The 17,700-nt window shown below is 38.1% G+C and overlaps 1 protein-coding gene across 1 annotated transcript in view; it reads right to left on the reverse strand.

Annotated features, from left to right (window-relative positions):
* Positions 1–17,700, reverse strand: part of LOC103781774 (alpha-mannosidase 2-like) — a 68,262-nt gene that overhangs the window by 20,531 nt on the left and 30,031 nt on the right. Inside the window, 6 exon segments of the mRNA XM_008949496.1 lie at positions 4,898–5,039; positions 6,135–6,268; positions 8,280–8,394; positions 14,666–14,788; positions 14,901–15,131; positions 17,571–17,700. The exon segment at positions 17,571–17,700 is cut by the window's right edge and continues 8 nt beyond it. Coding sequence (XP_008947744.1) covers positions 4,898–5,039; positions 6,135–6,268; positions 8,280–8,394; positions 14,666–14,788; positions 14,901–15,131; positions 17,571–17,700 — 875 coding nt within the window.

The raw sequence follows: 17,700 nt of genomic DNA on the forward strand, positions 1-17,700 counted from the left end.
TCCAGCATGGTGATAAATCATAAATAGCCTTATGGAAGATGAAGTTCCTATCTTTTCAAGCTTATATCTCCACAGGGAAACCAGTTCAGGACACATAATTAAGTCTGTTACAGTTTTTGCACACTGAATTTTCAAACAAATGTACTTGTTTCTTAAACAAAACTGAAAGACTGAAGTACTTGTTTCCTCCACACCAATGCATACAGCACAGTCAGCAACAGCAGGAACTAGAAGCCACTGTGCTGCTGGAGAGCTATGACCTGGTTGCCATTACTCAAACTTGGTGGGACAAATCCCATGACTGAAGTGCAACTATCAATAGCCACAGGCTGTCCAGAAGGTACTGGTGAGGAAGGAGGGGTGGAGACGTTGCCCTCTATGTCAAGAAATGGGACAGTGTGCTAGAACTGTCCATGAAGAATAGCCATGAGCAGGTCAAGACATTATGGGTAAGAATCAGAGACCAAGGCAACAAAGGAAACCTTGCAATTGGTGTCCACTACAGGCCACCTGATCAGGGGAAGCCTACTTGACAGAGCCTTCTTACTCAGCTAAAAGAGGCATCGCACTCACTGGCTCTCATCCAGCTGGGGGACTTCAACCACCTCAACACATGCTGGGAAAGTAGCACAGTGAGCTGTAGGCAATCCAGAAGACTCATGAAATGCATGAAGGATAACTTCTTAAGCCAGGAAATAGATAGCCCTGCCAGAGAGGATGCAATACTGGACCTGACGGTCACCAAAGAAGTCAGCCAGCATGGCTACGGATGTCATCTATCTGGACTTCTGTAACGTGTGTGCCATGGTCTCCCAAAACATCCTTCTCTCTGAATTTGAGAGACGTGAATTTGATGGGTGGACTGTGCAGTGGATACAGAATCGGTTGGATGTTTGCATCAGAGGGTAGTGGTCAATGGCTCACATCCAGATGGAGATCACTGACAGCTGGTGTCCCTCAGAGAGCCCTACTGTGGACCAGTGCTGTTTACTACCTTAATCAGTGACACAGAGGGATTAAGTGCACTTTTAGCAAGTTTGCAGATGACACCAACCTGAGTGATATGGTTGACATGCCAAAGGGACAGGATACCATTCAGAGGGACCTGGACAAGCTTGAGAAGTGGGCCTGTGTGAATCTCATGAGGTTCAACAAGGCCACGTGCAAGGTGCTGCACTTCAGTCAGAGCAATTCCAAGCACAAATACAGGCTGGGCAACAATGGGATTGAGAGCAGCCCCGCAGAGAATGGCTTTGAGGAATGAAAAACTGAATATGAGCCAACAATGTGCAGTCACAGCCAAGAAAGACAGTTGAATCCTGGGCTGCATCAAAAGAAGTGTGGACAGCAGGTTAAAGAGGTGATTCTCCCACTCTACTCAGTTCTCATAAGAGCCCACCTGGGATACTGCATGGAGCTCTGGAGTATCACCACATGAAAGACATGAACCTGTTGGAGTGGGTCGAGAGGAGAGCCGAAAAAAAAAAGCTATGAAGAAAGGCAGCCTGGACAAGAGAATGCTCAAGGGAGTCCTTATTGCGGCCCTTGGTACTTACAGGGGCCCTGTAAGAAAGTTGGAGACAGTCTTTTTAGCAGGGTCTGTTGCAACAGAACAAGGCATAATGGTTTTAAATTAAAAGAGGGAAGGATTTAGACTAGATACAAGGAAGAAATTTCTTACAATGAGGATGGAGAAACACTGGAAGTGGTTGCCCAGAGAGGTGGTAGATGACCTAACCTGTGGAAACTTTCAAGGTCAAGTTGGATGTGGTTCTGAGAAACCTGATCTAGTTCCAGATGTCCCTGCTCATTACTAGGGGGTTGCACTAGATAATCATTCAAGGTCAGGTTGGATAGAGTTTTGAACAACTCAATTTAGTTCAAGATGTCCCTGCTCATGCAGGGGGTCTGGACTAGGTGATCTTTAAAGATCCTTCCCAACCAAAACCATTCTGTGATTCCATAAATAAGAAATGCACAATTTAAGCTATTAGAAAAGGCTGCTTAGGAAGGCAGTCTCTTTCATACTTCTTCAGTGTTCTGCAAATACTTATCCAATTTTCCTAAATACTTGTTGTTCCCTCTCCTCAAGTACAAACAGATTTTGTGTATCAGAAGTCAGCTGGAAATGAGTAAGAAACACCATTTTGAACTAGGGTATAAGGCTAGGACTGTGCCCCAAACTGATGGTCTTTGTGTATCGCTGTATGAACATGGGCTGAGACATGGGTATAAGCCTCCGGAAAAAAAACTAGAACCATAGTAAGGAGAAAAAAAACTACAAAAAAAAGCTTTGGTCAATGTTTTAAAAATAAAATTTTTTGAAGATCTGGATCCAAAATGACCTGATCACATTTCCAACATTCTTTAAGAAGTAAGAATAATGAAGACAGACAAAATAAAGCTTCATGTTTCTTAAGGTGATTGTGAACATCAAATACAAACAAAATGCTAAAGTCAGAGAGAAAACCCATTTCAAAAGGGAGTCAAAGATTTGAAAAAGATTGTTTTAGGGAAATTTCTGGTTTAAAAATCGTATAAATATATTGCATGAAGCTTCAGGACATAAGTGGTCCTCTCTACCCCATTAATTATCTGTCTGATTGCAGAGAAGTTCGCCTCTAAATGACAGTGATTCATCCCATATATCTGCAGGTCTTCTGTGGTGCACAGAGGATAATCTACTAAGTAGTAAATTAGAGCAGAACTGGATGGAACTTACAAGGTAGATGATGTTCAGCATCTAACATTACAAAATTATTATGCATCCAATCCTACCAATAGGAAAGGAGATGGAGAGTAGGAATGAAGTTGTGACATAGGTAGAGTTTTTGACCATGTCTCTTAGAAGCTGATGTTGAAGACTGATGACAACACATTGAGAAATCCTACTCCATACTGCTGAGATCATCTGATACCATGAGAGTTAAGTAACTGCTCCACAGTAAGAAACAGTACTTGTTCTTGTCTCAGTACATGAGAACTGAGAAATAATCAGCTGTTCAGATAAATCTCAGATGGTGAGTTATGCCTTGAGACACAGTCTCAGACTGATACACAGCCACTGAAGGCACTTACCTAAACTGTAATGGTTTTGAATTTTCTTCCAGGATCCCTTTGAGGTCCTGAAAGGTCTTTAAAAGAAGTGTCATGAAGCATATGACTCTAAGCAACCACAGAACCTTCAGCTTCATTTTTGTTCTCTTTTAGGGATTTGCTTAGGACAAAGGTAGTAAACAGTTTTATCATGAACCATTAACTAATGATAACAAGTCAGATGAATACATCCCCCTCCCATGTTGTTAGTAAGCACAGAGTAAATATTTGATGTTGCTAACTATCTCTTAACTGTGAGTGACATAACAGTTTACCAAAGAGTGACATATTTAAGAAATGAATGCCATGACCAGGTATGGGATACATCTTTTGCTCTTTCACTTAACTGGACTAGGGGAAAAGCCTCTAATGTCCTCTGACTGGACTGAAACCAATGCTCACAAAAAACCAGTTTCTTCCTGATACTTAACTGCAATGATGTCAAACAGTGCTAGCTTTCTGGACTTGACGACAGAAAGCAGGGGGTCTCTGTGGACCTACATGTTGTACTGTTCTGTGACACAGATATGAGGATTGTTAAAAAGCAAATACAGACACTATTATTACAAGGTAAATGGGCCCCTGCACACTAATTTAGTCTCCAATACCTAAGTAACAAATGCCTACAAACATTTGGCGGTGTCAAGTTCAATCACAAGATTCGGTCAAAGGGAATTTGGTTTCTACCAATGGACAGCATGAAAAACGTGTTTGGAGTCTTGTATCAGGTGGTCTCAGAACAAAAGGCTAATATTTTCCACTATGGCTTCATTAATGTACCAGCCATTGTTAAATCTTTACCCTAAAATTGTTTGCTAATAGAACTGTCAATCTAGTACAGTATTCACCTTTTGTCAGAACAGGCATGAATATGACATTTTCTGAAAAGAAATGGGAAGCAGGTTTGGCACAGTTCAATACTTTCACTTTTTCCAAATACTGATTGCATTGTTTTTCAAACCCATGTACATTTAAAATTATAATATTAGAGCAAGGAACTACACATCTTTATGCATTACATACCTCACTTCACCCACTACTGGACAGCTTTATTTGAATGCCTCTTCATTCTGCTGGCAGTATAGACTGTACAACTGACCTGTTTCTATCTCTCCAAGCCATTCGTCATAGCTCTCTGCTGTGAGGGACAAGTCTGCCTTCCTTTTGGAACTCCTAATATGAACTGATTTTTCTTGTCAACATATTCAACAGCTCTTTCAAAGTACTCCATTAAATTTGTGAAGTATGATTTTGCCTCAGAAGAGGTATGCTGATTCTTGCTCAGGATAATTATCCTTCATTTCACTAATTCTAGTCTTCAGAAAAGCTGCTACTGTTTTCCTTGACAGGGATGTTAAGCTATACTACCCATACCTTAAGACTAATGCTCTCTACCCTAAAGGAAGGAAACCAATCAAAAAGCATGATCACCACCACATTACCCATCTTAAGCCCTCTGCTACCAGAGGAGTACAAAAGAAAATAAACCACTTAGGTTTGGTGTTGTATCCTTGAGCTTCCTCAGAGTTCTTAGGTGAATAATACCTGGTTCTATTATTGCTCATTTTGTCTTTTTTGTAATCTCTCTCCACTGTCTCTAGTTTGAGACAGATCTTCCACTGAAGATGACAGGATGTCATGTGGGAACAACTTCTACCTTTTTCCTTATGGACATATTCTAAAACTTATCAAAATTGAAGAAATGTATTTTTCTTCAAACACTAGTAGATATGGTAATCTCTGGATGAACTATTTCAGACAATCATGAAGACAGACCTTTATAATATCATCTTATACTTACCATTTTTCAAACTTGCAACACCTAGAGACTGAGCTGAATGAAGGGTCAAACGAACACCAACATCTTGGATATAAGCCATTGTAGTCATAGGATAGATATTTGCTTGAAGAGGCAATTTGCTCATCGTCAGTCTGGGCTGGATCTGCAGTATGAACACAAACTTCAATAAAAATACCTTCTTTTTATGCATTTAAATTTCAAAGACCTTTTCAGACATCTACCTCATGTGCTTTAGAAGCACAATTGGCACCAAAGCATTCACTCAGCTGCATCATTTAGCTTTTTGGAGATTTGTGGGTAAAATTACCACTTTGGAAGTGATAACGTCAATGTACTTTTAGATCAAAGAATATCTAAAAAAACCTGAAAGACTCATCAAGGGAACATACAAAAAAGGAATAATTACAGTTAAAGAATGAAAGAATTTTTTTTTTTTCTCCTCTTGATAACAAACAGTGCATAGATTCAAGATAACAGAAAAGGAGTTGCTGGTTTATAATGGAAAATTCATCAAGTGCTAGTGGAATTCTTGAACGGTACACAACAAATGATCAGTAGTATTAAAATTATTTTCATGTTTAAATATTCACTATCTCCAGTAAAATGCAGTACTACACATTAACTGGGAAAAATAGTAGTCTCTAAACTCAGCAGGTATAGTTTTCATTGTCTTTGCAAAACTATTTTTAGCAAGGGAGGTACAGAAAAAATAAAATTTTCTTTTTTTGTGTGTGCTACAGAGGCTAAGAAAATAGCACACTATTATTTCATCAGATGGATTACCAATAGAACAAGTTATTACATTCTGAAAATACATCACTTATTCCCGCTGCAGCAGCAAGCAGTTTTTCTCTAGGTTCCAGTTTCTGGACCCTATGCACATCTAGCATTGTGCTACCTGAAGGGTTCTAATTAAATTAACAAAGCAGAGGAGGAAGAAGGCATGCAGGTGCACAAGCAACTGCATGATGGCTTGTCATAACTTGCTGTATTACAATTCTTACGTTAAAAAGGATGCAAAGGGATATTTAACAAACTCCTTGAAAGAGTTACTACTTCATCTGGTCTAAATGAAATTCTATAATGGCTAAATTTTTAAACCTTTTCTCCTTTTAAATGATTAGTAGAGGTTAACATGAGAGTTTGAGTAATGTAACTCAAGTTCTTTACAATCAGAAATACTAAGGCAGTCAAAAACTGGCACCCTAGGCTTTTATAATTAATAGACAAGAATCACCTGATATCCATTAAGATCAGTATAGAATCTATTTTGACTGTTTATGTCAGAAGAAATTCTCATCGCAAGCTCACGATTATATTCTCCTCTGATATCCACAACATTGGAAACTTCAAGAGATTGGCCTTCCAAACCTACATGAAAAAGATGCATTTAATATCTTTAAATTTTTAAAAGCAGTTGTCACATGCATAAGAATGACTATGCTCCCAATACACAGTGATCTAATCCTCCCCTGCTAGTTTTCATTTTCTGCTATAACTGAACAGGCTTCAAACACCTGGTTAGGTACTGCACGATACAGTAGAACATATAATTCAGTACTCATTGAGCAGACTATCTGAAGCCTTCACTGAATTAGAACAGAAGTAACTCATGATAAGAAGCAGGGTTAGTTCTGGTAAGTCAGTAGCAAACAGCACACAAGTGTTAAGTGATGTCTTTAGAAGCAGCTAATACACTGAAGCAAGACCTAGCCGTTCACTTCTCCCCCGACTCCTATTCAGCTGTCGCCATTCACAGACAAGAATGAAGTTTCCAGCTTCTTGACAGTAACTGTTTCACCAAGAAGGAAACCAGTCAGCTGTTTTAACCAAAATAGGGAGAATCTTTCTTAAGGACTGTGAATTAAGAAACCACACACCGATATGATTCAACTAGGACAGAAGTCTTTGTTGCCAGGGAAAAGATGACTATTTATTAAAAGGAGGATTTAACATCTGAAAATGCAGACAGATGTTCAGTGAGATTTTCTTCTACAGTTTTTTTTCTAACGTTTTTTTCTTGCACTGAAAATCAAATACTTTTAATAATTAGCTGACCTCTTCAAACACTTTGAGACACAGATTGGCTGGAATCATACCATCATTCAGCATGACCACTTTTACCCTTTCTGTAGCCTAACAGGACTAATAATTGAAAAGAATTCCCCCAAGCAGAACAGAGGTATGAAATTACATTGTGCTTGTCAGATGGATTGTAAACAGAAGACAGTGAAAAGCGAGGAACTGGTTAACTAACTTAGTCCTTTAAAACTTGAAGACAGTATTTAAAAATCTTAGATAGTAAATACTTTTTCCCTCCCAACAGTTCCACTGTATGTCAATTCACAAGACCCAGAGGCATGCTCATCAGTTTGGGCTCCTGAACTGTAAAGATCTTTTCCAGAGGTCCAAAATATCTTTGAATAAAGTTCCTATATTCATAAATACATGGACAGAAGTTAGCACAACCTCAGAACAGATCAGTTATGTGACTGAAGCAGATATTGCTGGCAATACTATTTTTGAAATGTGAAAGGAATAAGGGAAAGCACAAGCAAGACTATCAAAGTAGTTATAACTCCATTATTTGTTTTTGAAGGCATTTAGAAAAATAATTGAATATGACAAATATGATTTTAAAAACTATGCAGACAAATTTGACGTGTACAGTAAACTTAACGATAATGCAGAACATGCTGAAGTTCTTTCAAGTGCTGCAAATACGAAACAATACTTCCATATTTCAGAAAAATTCCAGTAGTTCAAATACAAATAGATAAGTAGCCAAAAACGTGTGTTTCCTAGTTCAATTACAAAAAGATACACTTAGGAATGTTATGTCAAGTTTCTAAAGAAAAATAAGTTTATACAATTTCACCAGTATTTTGTCCCTCTTCTACTTTTTTTGCTCACCAATTTAATCATGAAGTTTGGAAGAGTACGGAATTTCCAGAGTTACTGTTTTCCTAAAATTTTCTTGGAAATCAGTGGTTGAACAGTAGAGAAAAAAAAAAAGAAAGCCTCACTGAAGGAAAAACAAGTGAAACTGATATGAAATTATGTCTTAATAGTCAATAAGCCAGTGTTCAGTGCTAGTGCCTGTAAGAGACACAGACCATTTTATCACAATCTCTTCCAAGGAGATAAAGGACATAAAGAGGAAACTTACATGTAACTAAAGCATGCTTACAGTTTTGGAATACACTGGCCTTCACCATTAATTCCATTAACAAGTAACTTTACATTTTTTGTGGCTTTAGAGGAGATATTGTTGTACTTTCATAAGTTTGACGCTGTAAAGGAAACCATGTTAACAAGTAGGACCTAAGACTGTACTGATGAAAAATAACTTCTGAGAGAGACAGAATTTCACAACTCTTACCTTGGACTTTATACAGTCGCATGGTATGTGTCACATGGTGGAAAAAACACACAACTTCTGAGAAAATCGTTCCATGAGCAACTCTTATAGTAGGTGGATCTGCAAAAATATAAGGCTACAAAAAGAAACCAATAAGCTAGAATAATTATTTTGAAAGTTCTGCATAAAAGTACTGTGAATAAATACAAGTATTCAATATTACATAATATTTTTTCATTTTTTCAAACTGTTGTGTATCTAAGCCCAGTCTAAAAACTGGTAGTTAAAACAAATTAGTCCTAGCTGAAATTCAGCAACTTCTTTTCAGAGCCTCACTTTCCTTTAGCTACAATTAGGATAAACCTTATTACATTTCTCACAGGTATTTTTTGAGGATTAATACTCTCTTAGCAATGCCTACAAACACAATAATGTATTAATATTGCAAATGCCTGGATTGAGCTTTTTTTGCTAGCAAAATTATGCTTGCTAACCAGTAACGAAATACTGTCATCTCATAATCTGTGGCAGATGGTTTGCTCATGGTTTCCTGTATCAGTGGTACACACTGCATTAGGAAAGCTGCCTTTACACTGCTTTTGTGGATCAGTTTGCATATTCTTTTGAAAATGAAGGAGGAAGCTTTTCTTCATCAAAAGTAGCTATAGTTGCCAGGAGAGGCCCCTGGAATACAGGGCAGAGCTTGGAAGCACTAAGAAACCTCAAGAAGAATTCAGGCTTCTTAATCATGTCTCTCAAAAAGCTAGCAGAAATTTCACATATGCATAGCCAAACCAAAGAGATGAAGAAAATTATTTTTCCATATAGACACAGTATTTTGAGTCTCAGTTAAGCAAAGAAAACTAGTTTCTTAAAGACAGTTGATCCCAAACTGAACTAACCGTATATACTATACAGAAATACATGGATGACTATAAGGCTAAAAATGGGCTAAATATTAGCCATGTACGAAGTCAAACATGCAACTACTATATAGGCCAAGAGCAATAAAGACTTCACATAAAACCAGCAACAAGATACTTGAAAAACATGTTATTCAGAGGATTCTAAGCGTAAAGCTCTTAGAGGGTGGCTATCCCCCTTCTGTGTTTACTGATGTCATAAGAAGGACAGAGCATGCTTTTCTGAAATCATTATTTGTGATTCTGCTGGCCTGTGCATTGAGAGAAATGTAGCAAAACTGGTAAGCAAGCCTCTAATGCAGACGCAGCACGGTGAAAAGGTACAAACGGGGATGGAAAATTACAAACACAGATATTATCAGGGTTCTGGGGATTAGATAAATTCTGATACAAAAAGTGGCGATCTGATGTATACTTAAGTTATCAAGGTTGCCTGTTGTTTCATGATTGTTGGGCAAATGGGAAAAACTAAGAAAAAATATGGTACTGAAAGAACAGGGTAGCCTCCCAATTCCTATTTAGTGTCTAGAAATGTGCTAATCCTAGAAAGTGATTTCTCAGTCATCATCTGGAGACATATTCAGTTCAGAACCTATAAAGAGATAATTGACCAGGTTTGCCACACTGAAAACTTTTCAATGAATGAAGCTTTTAAACAGGAAAACACCTTTATGCAATGAATGTGCAATTATTCTAGTATCATTGTAAAGATCCTTGGTGAGATGTACAGAGGCACGTGAAATGATCTTGTCCTGGACCTGAAATATAAAGATGCTTCTGATGTGAAAGTCTGACTAAGATGCAGAAAGAGGCCTCTTGCTACTCAGCAACAACCACTTTCTCTTCTAAGTGGAAGGAACAAACAGCAATAGAGATATTTGCAAAACTGATTGGACAAAGCCCTGGTCTGAATTCACTATTTACTCTGCTTTGAGTGGGACCCTGGACTAACTGACCTTCCAGTACGAAGGATTCTATGATTACTCAGACCGTCTCATATGCAGTGGCAGACTCCACTTCCTAAATAGTTAAAATAAAGAGTTGCTGTAAAATCTGTTCCCTTCAGCTCCACTGGAACAACTCCCATTGTACAGATTCAGCAGCCTGCTGTGGCAGGTTTTGTTGAGCCGGAAAAGCAGTATTCTCATAAACATGATAACAGAACTATGGGTCAAAGGGTCCAGAAACAATTTGTTCAGTGCTTATATTCAAGAGAAATATATGAACCTCCCCTTGAAGGGGGGAAAAGAAAGTAAGGTAGAAATTTTGAGGCAGAATAATTAGGGCAAAATATCCTGCAGCTCCTTAGGATATCTTAAAATATTTGGCATCAAATCAGGTGCCAAAGTGCCAATGGGCAGAGACAACTGGAGAGATGCCTTCACTTAAAGGTTTACTGGCTTGCATAGAATCTGGAATGGCATATTGCAGCCTGAAGGCATGAAACACAGGCAGTAAGCCTTTCCCCTTGTAGTCAAGTGAAGCACTACTAAACATTTTCGTGTGGCCTAGAAATTTCTGGCCAGTGCAGCACACTGTTGGTGTTGAAGTCAAGTAAATACACCAAGGGACAAGTTTTTCAATGCAGACTGAATTGTCCTTGATATACCTGAAATTTTTTTTAAAAAAAGAACTCAAAGTTTTTAAGTTGATTCTTAATACCAGATTACCCTTCACTTGGCAGGATTTGAGATTAGACTGGGCTTTAGGGTGAAAAAGCAAATAACAATATACTATGAGTTCTTGAGAACTGTGTTTTAAGAATTATGTAGCAGAAGAGAGACAGCTGTCATTTTAACACTTTTGTATCCAAAACAAGCCCACCTATATGCGGGGCATATTTGTAGATAAATAGATGCTTGAGGAGAATACATGGAAGGAACAGACACCTCAATCGTAGCCAGTTCTTGAGTATTGTGGACACCCTCCACATAATTGTGCCTGCATACTTTTCTCTTCCTGTTATCAGGCATGCAAAACCAAAAGAAGCATTAAAAGTAAGGATATTACGCCTGAATGTGGATCCTCTGCCCTTTTCAGAGGGAAGATCTGAAGGCAGACAGAGCAGGATACGCTAAATGGATAGTCTCTCTCTTTGTGGGCAGCAGAACATTGCCTCACTTATACAAATGTGGGAACATACCATTGTCTTCTCCTTACGTTTGGAGCCCAAGCATTTAGGTAACTCAGATTTGTGTTCTTCTCTGACAATTATAGGCAACTGGTAATCCTGACAGATTAAAAAAGGGGCTATCATGAAAAAGGCTCCTTGAAGTTAGAAGCAGCAACCACAGCTATATAAGTCAGAGTTCATAATCAGTAAAGGAAATCCAATAATGGAGACAAACTGTGAAGAAATTAAAAAAAAAAAGGGGAGGAAAGCTCTAGCACTAGAGATCCTGAAGGATAACAACAACACCAAAAAATGTCTTCTCTCACATATTCTGTTAGTACATAATAGTACATACATGTGTGCATAAATACAGCTGCCTGAGGGGGAATCACAATTTACAAGTCAGGGATTCAAAAAAAGCCCTCTTTCATTCTGAAAAATTGATTTGTAAAACAAGGAAATGAACCACTCACATTGACCCCACATGTAGCATCTGACTCTCTGGAAAACACTTGTTCTATCCCTACCGATACCAAAGATGGCTAGTAAGCAGGTCATCATGGACTGACACTTCAGTTTTTCAAAGTTTATTGAATACTGTTTTTTCTCTCTGCAGGTCTAACAGGTTTATGGGGATGGCCACCCTTCTACAAAACCGCATGAGATACAAACAGGTTTCCCCTTCACATGCAGGATGGTTTTGTTTCCATTTCTTGTGAGTTCCCAGGAAGTCCCTTCCTTCAAAGTTTGATAACTGTCAATCACTTAAGCAGCACTGACAGTTTAAAAAACTAACATACTGCCTGTCTTTTTGCCCTTTACTTTGCTTTTGTTCTATTTTGCAGAAAATTCAAATACGTCGTAGGATCACTGTCTTATCTGAAGAGCTGCAGCACAGAGCCTCTGCCTTGTGTCACTGTCCTGGACTTCACACTGGCATCATGACCTGAGGCTGCCACTGAACTACTTTGACACTTCAGAGACAGCAGGGACAGAATCATCCATGGTCAAAACCTTACCACATAGCCCCAGAGGCTGTTCTTACTGGAGTCTGTCTAGCTGTTTGCCATGGTGTCAGAGCGCCTTAAATTCACCTGCTCTTTCCAGAGCAGTGACAAAGGGTTATCAGTATTGAGTGGACTCTGAAGTACTCCAGGATGGTCTTAGATCTGCCATAAAGATGATTAATCCAAAGAACCACTTGAAAGACTCAGATTCATGTACATTCTAGTATACAGACCATCAACTGTACAAAACACGGTGTCCACTCATTACAGTCTACTGATGGCCAGAGCTCTACTGTATGTGTCAAGTGTTCTCAACTGACATGGCTTTAAGTCACAGCTTGCAGGCCTAGCACGTTATAGCACCAAGTTTCCAAAAATAAACTGGCAGAAGAACCCAAGACCAAAAAGGCTAAGTACTATAGTAAGACAGAATTAAACTAGATCAAGAAAAATAATTTCTGAGCATTGCAGAACTGGAAAGAAAGGAATCAAAAGACTTACCAGGTGACAAAATGACTAGTTAACAAAGGCAAATAAAAAAATATATAATTTTACTCATAACAGAAGAAACTGAGAGAGGAAATTGACCCACCATCAAATGCAACTATCCCTTGCAAATTTTACAGTAATACATAGAGTGAAGAGGCTAGGGAAGAAAAAAATACCTAGCCAAAAATAAAGAAAACTGCCTGTAATCTATCCTATCACCACTCCACACAAGGACTTAGAAAATATCAGTCAATTCACCTCGCTCTTAGAACTCTGAACAGATGGCATTTCTCTTAAGACAGAAATCATTAGCTCAAACTGTTTTAGAAACTACTATAGAATTACATTGTTATCCCCAGCGGGACAGCCTAATTAACGTTATTAAAATGCAAGCCAAATGAGCCTTATGGTATATTCATGAAGCATAACTTTTAGAAGTCTCATTATTTAATTGTAATTGTATAAAAAGTTACAAAAGCTGAACACACCACCCTTTTCAATGTTAACTAAAACTGTTACTTTAATTTTTCAAAGTAGTTCAGTTTGTACCTTTTTTTCTAACTGTGTTTGAAGGCGTGTGACAGACTTTTTGTTCAAACCATAGCATTTTGGTTTCTACATTTTTCCAGATTATTTTTGTAAAACTAATAATTGAAAACTTTAATTAAAACAATGTAACTGTTAGATTTAGTTATTATTGTTTTCATAAGCAAAAGACAAAGTAGCATCTGAAATAAAATTAGTTAAAATGTAACCATGCAGCTGATGAAAGCTAAAAATTAAAAAAAAAAAAGTGAAAGCGTTCAGGTATTTACAGATCAAAACCACTGACATTTAATAATTAAGTGAACCCTGTTGAATGTGACTGATGCAAACAGTTGTGGGACTAAATGCACTGGTTTAGACATGCCAACTCACAGGCCTCAAAACGTGTACTTCTAGGAGAAACTGCTAAAAGGAAACGGTTCTGCCCACTTCCAGACTGGTTTACACATAACAGAAAACAAAACAAACCCAGAATGATTATACTTGCTATTTCCCTGAAGTGGGAAACACAGACCTCCAAGTTTGTTTTATGCATGCAACTTAAGTTTCCCAGTTTCTCCTAAAACTGGGCAGAAGAAATACACTGCAAACTAGCTAGCTTCTCTAAAAGTGTTCATTATCTAATCCTTCACTTTCTGAAATATCAGCATTTCAGTTCTGAAAGTGGTACAGCAGATTCCACATGGTAATGAAGCCAGCATAAGAACACTGTCATTTCTGAATTTCCAATTTGAAAACTAGTATGAGTTTGGTGTTGCCCTCTAATAATTGCATAGTTAAAATTACTGATAACACAACATAACTGAAACAGAACAGTTGCTTGCTACTCTGTCTTTACATTCATCAGTTGGGAACCTTAATTCCTATGTTAAACTACCTATGTTAATATCTGCTAGAAGAATTATTATACTCTAAAATGGAATCTCCTAATTCACAGTAAAGAAATCTTAAGAATCACAAAAGTGAAGAAATGCAGAAATGCATCAGTAGTTCCTATACATTTTCACCATAGTAAGTGAAAGTGAACTTATTGAGAGTGAATGGACACATCTCACTGCATTTTTTGCAAGGGTAACATCTTGTTTAAGCTTTTTGGTAAATCATAAATATTCTGTATACTTTTACGCTTTCAAATTAATGTGTGTTTTCTCCCCAGTCTACGGTTTTCAATTATGAAGTTCTGACAGTCATTTCACTAACTGATGTCATTATTTCTAGCCACACACAGCTGTATTTCAGCATTGGGGAAAATTACCTCTTCCAATGTGTGTTTGCAGAATGCTTCAGGTTACTTCAAGATTAGAATTGTTATGCAAATGGAAGATTTACCTTGGCATCTCCATCTGGTAAGAAGAGATAAGCTCCACTTTTATCCCGGTTACTTGTAGTTCCATACCAAGCAAACTCCACCTTCATCTGATGATTTTTACCATCTTCTTTGGTATTTATTTTCTAAGAACAGATAATCATGTTTTAAATAGCTGACACATTTAGGTTTCCATGAATAAGAACTGTAGGTTCTTAAAAGAAGTAAAATAGTGTTTTGAAATCCAATGAAACATACCTCCAGTAATCCCGACATTCCAGAAAACCACAGTTTCATGTAAGAATTTTCTAAAACTATATTATCCACAGAATTCTGCATCTCTCTTATCTTGAAAAGTCTGTCTGGCTTCTCTTGCCTACTATTCCTCATGTATATATCATAGTCTGATAAAACTGCTTCTGAACTCTGAACCTCCAAGAGCTGGTAAACTCCAAGCCCCAGAGGTGGTAGATGCGCCACGAAAGAGATCTGTTGGAAGAAAAAAAAAAAAAAAGAAGCCGTTATTACAAATATTGAGCTATCAACTTTTTATAGTAAATTTATGCTTGGAGTAACTCCTTTTGCTTCAGTAATTTTAGGAGAGCTGAATATTTCCCATAAATGAATAGGAAATTAAAGATGACATTCCAATATTAATAGCTGAAGCATGTTAAGAAGAATTAGTAAACAAAAATGTCTACATCCCCAATTTGTTTATATCAAGATCACTGTTATATTAATGTAATAATGATTTTGAATCTTATTTAGAAAGAATGTTAGCTGTGACATGCAGTTCTGAGCCTATCTGCTGTATGTTTAAAGATGCATGTGGAGCCTATCAAGTGTGCATAGATTCTACTTATCACTCAAGCTGACTTTAAAAATCCACAAATTTAAATAGCAAAACATATGGTAACAACCTCACTTTTAGTCTCTGGTTATTTAGGAGCTATAAAGCAATCTGCACAGGAGAGTAACATACAAGATAGATCACTGAAGCAACCCACTTAAAATTTGAGGTACAGATATGTAAATTTATTTCTTCTTCAGCAATTAACAGTGTTATTATTGTAATAGTTTTGGCTAAGACAGAGTTAAATTTCTTTACAGTAGGTCATACGGTGCTGTTTTGCTATCAATAATGCTGACAACAAAGGAACATTTTAGCTACTTCTGAGCACTGCTTGCACAGCATCAGCTGCTTCTCACACTGCCTTGCCAGCTAGTAGGCTGAAGGTGGACAGGAGGGTGTGAGGGGACTCAGCTGGGACAGTGGATCCCAAATGACCACTGGGATATTCTGTATCATAGGACATCATGCTCACCAGTATAAAGCTGGGGGGAAGAAGAATGAAGGGGAGACTTCAGAGTTATGGCATTTGTCTTCCCAAGCAGCAGCTACGTGGGATGGAGTGCTGCTTTTCTGGAGATGGCTGAACACCTGTCTGCTGATGGGAAGTGGTGAATGAATCCTTACGTTTTTCTGCTCACACACACAGCTTTTCCTTTACCTATTAAAATGTCTATCTCAATCCCTGGGTTTTTTCACTGTTAGCCTTCGAGTTCTCTTTCCCATCACACTGTGGGTAGTAAGTTAGCAGCTGCATGGGGCTGAGCTGCTTACCCAGGTTAACCCACAACAATTATCAATAATTATCCATTTGGAGGACAAGTAAGAGACACTTATTGGATTATACTTGCGGGACAATTATCCTGAAACAAGTTCAACTTGGCTCCAAGTCAAAAGGAATCAGACTAAGAAAGTATGCCTGAAAGTAATCTAGTACAAATACATTAGTACAGTACTACTATATCACTAAAAATTTAATAAAAAATGTTCAGCTTCCAATGTGTCATTATTGAGGACAATCTTCCATAACAATGTATTATTCAAAAATTCTCGGAAGCTGTTTAAAATCAAAACCAAGAGGTAGACTCAATGTCTTCTGTCTAGCTTGAGTACAAGAGCAATGGAGATTACTATAGAGCCTCTATAATCTAGAAAACAAACAAAAAAAAAGAATGGTTTGGGATGGAAGAGACCTTAAAGATCACCTAGTTCCAAACCCATTACCATGGCCAGGGACACCTCCCACTAAATTAGGTTGCTCAATGCACCATCCAACCTGCCCTTCAAGGGAACACTACCAGGGTTGGGGCAACCACAGCCTCTCTGGGGAAACCTGTTCCAGTGCCTCACCACCCTCATAGTGAAGAACTTCTTCCTTACACCTAATCTAAATCTACCCTCTTCCAGCCATTACCCTTTGTTCTATCACTACAAGCCCTTGTAACGAGTCCATCTCCAGCTTTCTTGTAGGCCCTCTTTAGGTACTGGAAGGCTGCTAGGTCTCCCTACAGTGTCCTCCAGCAACCCAAATTCTCTCAAGCTGTCCTCATAGGAGAGTCATTCCAGCCCCCTGATCATCTTTGCGGCCCTCCTCTGGACTTGCTCCAACTGGTCAATGTCCTCCTTATGTTAGGGAGCACAGCTGAAAGCAGTACTCCAGGTGGGGTTCTCAATACCCCAGAAAACTTAAGAATCTAACTGCTTAAGCCACTGCACTTACAAACCCTTTCAGCTGGAGTGTCTGAACACATAGAAACTGTGTGATTATGTGTATAGGATATCACCTGGAGGAAAGAGCAGCTTCAGAAAGTTAGAACAGAGACATCCAGTATTTTCTGTTCATGCAGCTGAAACTGACCCTTCAAATATAATACAACATACCACAGAAGTTCAATAACTTATCAGTTTTAAGAAACATTAATGCTAAATATGTTTCATTTCATTAAAAAGGACTGAATTCTTGGCATTACTTGCAGAAGATAGAACTGTCCCTATTTGAAATGTGCATTCCACCCTCTTATACTATGAAGCTACCTCTCAAATAAATACTTGAATGCTTTCTACTCAAAGTAGCATACCTGATATGCTTCATGTGACACGGTAGTTGCTCCATCCCAAACAGCACTAATTTGTACAGTAACAGGTTTTCCCAAAGGAGATAATAACTTAACTCTGGGTGAATTCACATTGACTGAAACCACTGAAAAC

Source organism: Merops nubicus, unplaced genomic scaffold, assembly GCF_000691845.1.
Source record: "Merops nubicus isolate BGI_N331 unplaced genomic scaffold, ASM69184v1 scaffold15211, whole genome shotgun sequence".
Classification (NCBI taxonomy): domain Eukaryota; kingdom Metazoa; phylum Chordata; class Aves; order Coraciiformes; family Meropidae; genus Merops; species Merops nubicus.